The sequence below is a fragment of the Simochromis diagramma genome, unplaced genomic scaffold, assembly GCF_900408965.1.
Source record: "Simochromis diagramma unplaced genomic scaffold, fSimDia1.1 OVJJ01000293.1, whole genome shotgun sequence".
NCBI lineage: Eukaryota > Metazoa > Chordata > Actinopteri > Cichliformes > Cichlidae > Simochromis > Simochromis diagramma.
In genome coordinates this window covers 11,008,458-11,014,272 of record NW_024386801.1, presented here as the reverse complement: position 1 = coordinate 11,014,272, position 5,815 = coordinate 11,008,458, and the positions used below count along the sequence as shown (strand labels likewise).

At 38.6% G+C, this 5,815-nt stretch overlaps 1 protein-coding gene across 1 annotated transcript; it reads left to right on the top strand.

Moving 5' to 3' along the window:
* Positions 1-132: 132 nt before the first annotated feature.
* On the top strand, positions 133-2,178 carry LOC120729831 (beta-1,3-galactosyl-O-glycosyl-glycoprotein beta-1,6-N-acetylglucosaminyltransferase 3-like). The gene has a single exon (XM_040025758.1). It carries the CDS (start codon positions 335-337, stop codon positions 1,592-1,594), a length of 1,260 nt encoding a protein of 419 aa, XP_039881692.1. The 5' UTR covers positions 133-334; the 3' UTR covers positions 1,595-2,178.
* Positions 2,179-5,815: the final 3,637 nt, after the last annotated feature.

Here is a 5,815-nt window from a genome sequence, read left to right as displayed (position 1 = left end):
CAGTGAATTGGTCATATACTGTAAGTTAAACTTGTTTGTTGGAAAGAGAAAATCTTTTCTAATTTACATCGTTTGAATGCCTTGAAACAACTGCCTTAAACCCTGTCATCCTGGTAATGTTATCAGTGTCATCTGGTCTATCAGTGGCATCAGTAGAGTTGAATACAATTCTGCAAACTGTAAAATACTCCAAGAATGTTTTTTAGGTTTTCCACACCTTAGTTTTAGATACTTCTTTATGTAATGAAACAGTGCAGCCTCTCACCATTTAGTCGAACTGTAACCTGCACTGAAGACAAAGTCACCTGTGCGGCAGTCCCCTTCAAACAAGGATATGTATTTTAAGAAGCGTTGTATGTTAAGAAATCTTTTTCTTACCTTGATGGTTTTGTTCCTTTCTTTCGCTCTTTGGAGATTTGGCTCTGAACAGTCATCATCTGATCTGCAAATACCTCCTCAGTTCTCAGCTGATCTGCCTGGTAATTTGGCTCTTATCCCTGGAGGCAAGCAATGTGAATTAGAAGGGCTTCTGTCATCCAAGAAAAAGAAGAATGTTTTTTCTGAGGACTTCTACATTAACGCAACAGTGAACTGTCAAGTTTACATTGAAGAAAGAGGTTTCATCACAGCTCCTCTCAGTGAGGAAGAGAAAGATTTCCCCATTGCATACTCCATGGTGATCCATGACAAGATTGAGATGTTTGAGCGGCTTCTACGAGCTGTTTATGCTCCTCAGAACATTTACTGTGTACACGTGGACCAGAAATCCTCTGCATCATTCATGAAGGCTGTGGCTGCGATTGCTTCATGCTTTCCTAATGTGTTTGTAGCCAGTAAATTAGAAAGAGTGGTATATGCCTCGTGGTTCAGAGTACAGGCAGATCTGAATTGCATGAAAGATCTGCTAAATACTCACATCAACTGGAGGTACCTGCTTAACACCTGTGGGACAGACTTCCCCATCAAAACAAACAGAGAGATGGTGAGGGCACTGAAGTTTCTCAATGGGAGGAACAGCATGGAGTCTGAAGCCACTCCTAGACACAAGAAAGGTCGTTGGCAGTATCACCACAAAGTCACCAACAAAGTTATCGGCACGTATGTCTGGAAAAGTGCCCCACCAATCAGCATCCCCATGTTCTCAGGAAATGCCTACTTTGTGGTCACAAGAGCTTTTGTGGAACATGTGATGGAGGACAGAGAGGTTCAGAAGTTTCTGGAGTGGGAGAAGGACACATACAGCCCTGATGAGCACTTGTGGGCCACCCTGCAGAGGATGCCCTCTGTTCCTGGGTCAATGCCCCAAAATGGGAAGTATGACATGTCAGACATGCTAGCTTTGGCTCGGGCAGTGAAGTGGTCGTATTCAGCAGGAGATATGAATAAGGGAGCCCCATATTACCCATGCACTGGTGTTTATAGAAGATCTATTTGTGTGTATGGAGCGGGTGACCTCCCATGGCTCCTGAAACAACACCACCTGTTTGCAAATAAGTTTGATCCAGAGGTTGATGATGTTGCCATAAGGTGTCTGGAATCAGTGCTGCGTTTCAAAGCTTTAGGCCATGACCCACTGCCCACTAGGAAAATGTGACCATTGAGTAATACTTACAATGATTTAAAAGTGTAATTCATTATAAGTGAAGTTTGCGTTGTTTGTTGTAAGTAGAAAGTCCTTTCTAAGTTACACCCGTAGAAGATCCTGAAACAAACAACTTCATTATACTCGCTCTTCTTGGTAATGTTATCTGATTGCATTTAACACTACTCTGTCAGCGGCATTAGGAGTGTTGATGCTCAACTATGCAACAGGCAAAACAGTCTCGGATTTTTTTTAGGTTTTCCACACCTTAGATTTACAGACTTCCTTATGTAATGAAACAGTGCAGCCTCTCACCATTTCGTCAAACTGTAACCTGCACTGAAGACAAAGTCACCTGTGCGGCAGTCCCCTTCAAACAAGGGTGTGTATTTTACAAAGGGTCGTATGTTAAGAAATCTTTTTCTTACCTTGATGGTTTTGTTCTTTTCTTTTGCTCTTTGGACATTTGGCTCTGAACAGTCATCGTCTGATCTGCAAATACTTCCTCAGTTCTCAGCTGATCTGCCTGGTTGTTCGACTATTATCACTGGTGATGTGAAAGGTAAGGAAGGTGAATTAGAAAGGCTTCTGTCATCCAGGAAAAAGAAGAATGTTTTTTCTGAGGACTTCTACACTAATGCAACAGTCAACTGTCAAGTTTACGTTGAAGAAAGAGGTTTCATCACAGCTCCTCTCAGTGAGGAAGAGAAAGATTTCCCCATTGCATACTCCATGGTGATCCATGACAAGATTGAGATGTTTGAGCGGCTTCTACGAGCTGTTTATGCTCCTCAGAACATTTACTGTGTACACGTGGACCAGAAATCTCTGATCCTCTGACTGCAGGTTTTCCCGAATTGTATAAACTCATTGCATATTAATAATCAAGGAACTGGCCTCCCAGCCCATTGTTCCTTCAGTGGTGCTAATTTCAGTCATTATGCAATGTACTGTTTATAAGATTGGGGAAACCTGCTGAGACCAGTGGAGGTCACGCTGAACAACGGCAGGACGTTTAAGCGTGATCAGCTGTTGTTAGCATTTATTTAATATTAATTCATGTATCAGCTGATGTTCGGTGGAGCCACAGCTGTAAAAGCTGCTGGTCATGATATCGATTTGTGTATGTGTTGAGAGGGAAACATGAAGATGAAACCAGGAGATGTCCTTACTGAATCAGTGTTTGTGTGTACAGAGAGACAGCCAGGTTCACAATGGATATAAGAAAGTTTTTTTCAAAAAAAGGAGCCACATTCAGGTAAACGTGTAAAATCAAATGATCCGTGAATCAGCAATAATGTTCGATCAGTGTTTCAATATTTATATCATTTATTAGATATACATGTGGTTTGGTTATTTGCCTTTTGGTTGAAAGTAAACTGAGAGAGGACTTTTTGTTAGTGATCTTAATAGTATTTGTTTCATATTAATTTAATTTTTCATCTAATTGTATATAATCTATTTGTGTAAGATTGTCAGTCCAAAGAGGGAGAGAGGAAAGAGGGGAACATGAGGAGAAAGTACAAGGTCAGGAAGAACCGGGTAAGAAGACAGACAGGGAACAGTGACAGGCACAACAGAAACTGTTAAACTGACAAAGAGAAAAAACCTGATTTTACTCACACAGTCTGGAAGTTGTTTTCCCCTTATATTAAACCTGCTATGCAGAATCTGCAAAACCAACATAACATTATCATTGATTGGGGAGATTAAAATTAATGATATATTTTTATGTGGTTCAGCCACAACTCTACTTAAACCTCAGCCAGTAATAGGTAGGCCAACCTTTGGACCGTCCAGTTGTCTGTATGACTGTATTACTTTTTACTCACTATGAGCATCATTCATTATTCTCCCCCAGTAATTAAGGTTAGGATATGTATTTTTTTTTTTAAATTCCAATTCATTCTTCTTTTGCAGCATTTAAATAACCTTTATCAGATTTGATGGTTTTGCTACAGACTTTTCAAAAAAGTGTTTTGCATTTCTTTCACAAATGTGGGGATTAAATTGTGTTTAAATGTACAAAACAGTGATGTCATGTTTTGTGACGAGGACCCAGGCACAGAGTAATACTTACAATGATTTAAAAGTGTAATTTGTGATATTCGAGTTATTTAAGTAAATATCATGGCATTGATATGTAGTTTTTGAGATTTAAATAAATTATTATAAAGATTTATATTAAGAATTTTTTCATTGCCTTTAGTGAGGTGTCGAGGAAACAGGAAGGCAGAGAAATGGAGTTACATGAAGCAAGGGTCCAAAAGCCATGCAGCATAAATAACTGAGCTATTGAGAAACATCGACTAAAATATCAGTCATGTAATATTTAAAAGCCTGTGGTTGTTACTGTGCCATTGTTTTCTTGAGTTTTTTTTAATTTTATGATCAAAATGTTAATGCCTGAGATGCATCTAGAGCTCACCCTAACTGAGGTATGTATCATGGATGCTCAGTATCAAGACGGACAAGTATTCGAAGTTAAAATGGTTAATGATCAAAAGAGAATGAAGAGTTAATTTGTTTTGGTAGGTTTCTTTCGACTTAAGGTGAATATTTCTTCTATGAGGTGCCCGTATCTGTACAGTATATTACCATTTCTTAGACCACGTGAGTAATGTCTGAAAAGTTACAAGTTTTTGTGAATGTATATATTTTTTTCAACCTGATATTAAATTTGTAAGTGAAACTTGCATGATTTATTGTAAATAGAAATAAAATCTTTTCTAATTGATGCAATCAGTACACCTTGAAACACACCAGCGTGTTATAAACTATCATCCTGAAAATATCATCTGTTTGAATTTGCACTGGTGTATCAGTGACATCAGCACTACTGATGCTGTAAGAAATAGAGAGATATTTTTTTAATGCGTATCTGCTCATTAGATCGTTTTATGTAGAAAAGAAGGCCAGCTTTGAGACTAGGTCACAGGCTGACAAGAAACTGCATGTTTTTTGTAGAGTATGAGCAACAGACAGAGTGAAACTAAGTTCAGACAGGTTGCCCTGGCAACAGAAAGGGGAAGTTATTGCAAGCTGCACAGGAAGTTTTAGTGCACAGGCATATTAATAGATAAGACACAGAAAAGAGGAACTTTGCCATATGAGGAATGTTGGTATCGAAACTGTGTGACGTGTAAAGTAGGGGAGACCGGGGATAGTTGTAACGTGGGTCAGTTGTAACACTTCCAATTTCTCCAATCAGGGCTAAGTTTCAAATGATGTGACTCATCCTGTGCATGCCCAAGTCAGTTCTGCTATCACATGTGAAAAATCAGCACATTTTGTCAAACACAGACAATTTAACATGAAAAAAAGTAATTTGTATGCCAAAAAGTAAGTTTTTCTACTTTATTTCAATGTTTAATAGCATTATCTGCTTTGCAGTTAAACTCATCAAATTTAAATTATGTTACTTGTATGTCTGTGGGGATATATTCTGTGTAGGTCTTTAGTGCTAATGTTTTAGCCGTTGGTTGTAATGTTAGCTAGTTCATGGCTATAGGAGTCTGGGTCAGTTGTAACAGCAACAGTCTGGGTTAGTTGTAACAATAATGCAGATGTTACAACTTACCACACTATTACTTTAACTTATATTAAACAAGTTGGGGCAACGACATCAGCAGAGAGAGGTTCACTGGTCGCTTTTGTATATGCGGTTAATGCCATTGGCAACACAATTACTTCACTGTTTGTGTTCCCACACATACATTATGCAGACCTCTGTGTCAGAGATGGACCAGTAGGAAGTATTGGTAGTGGAAATAAATCAGGATGGGTGTGAGAAACAGATTTCCTCATCTTTCTGAAGCACTTTGCAAACCACACCAAGGTAAGCCATGATAAAAAGTAATGGAATTGCGATGCTGGTGAACAACTACATTTTTTCAGCTTCGTTGTTATGTTCAAAATTGGTGCAAGAGTTGTAGGTTATAATGCCCACTGAGCCAATGAGGCCAAACTCAAGGAAGACCAACCAAAATTAATGAAATATTCAGTTGCAGAAAATTCCATAATTTGTCTTTTTTGGGGGGTTGGAATATGTTCAAAAGCTAGATTTCTGCATTCTGTCACACACACACATAGCTATATAAATGGCTCTAAGTGCATTCATGTGTTGAATAAACAAAGATTACATGTTAATATTTTGTCAGTGCCCTTATTTCATTGTGTTACATTTCACCCCAGGATATGTTACAACTAACCCAGACTATGGGGTTAATTGTA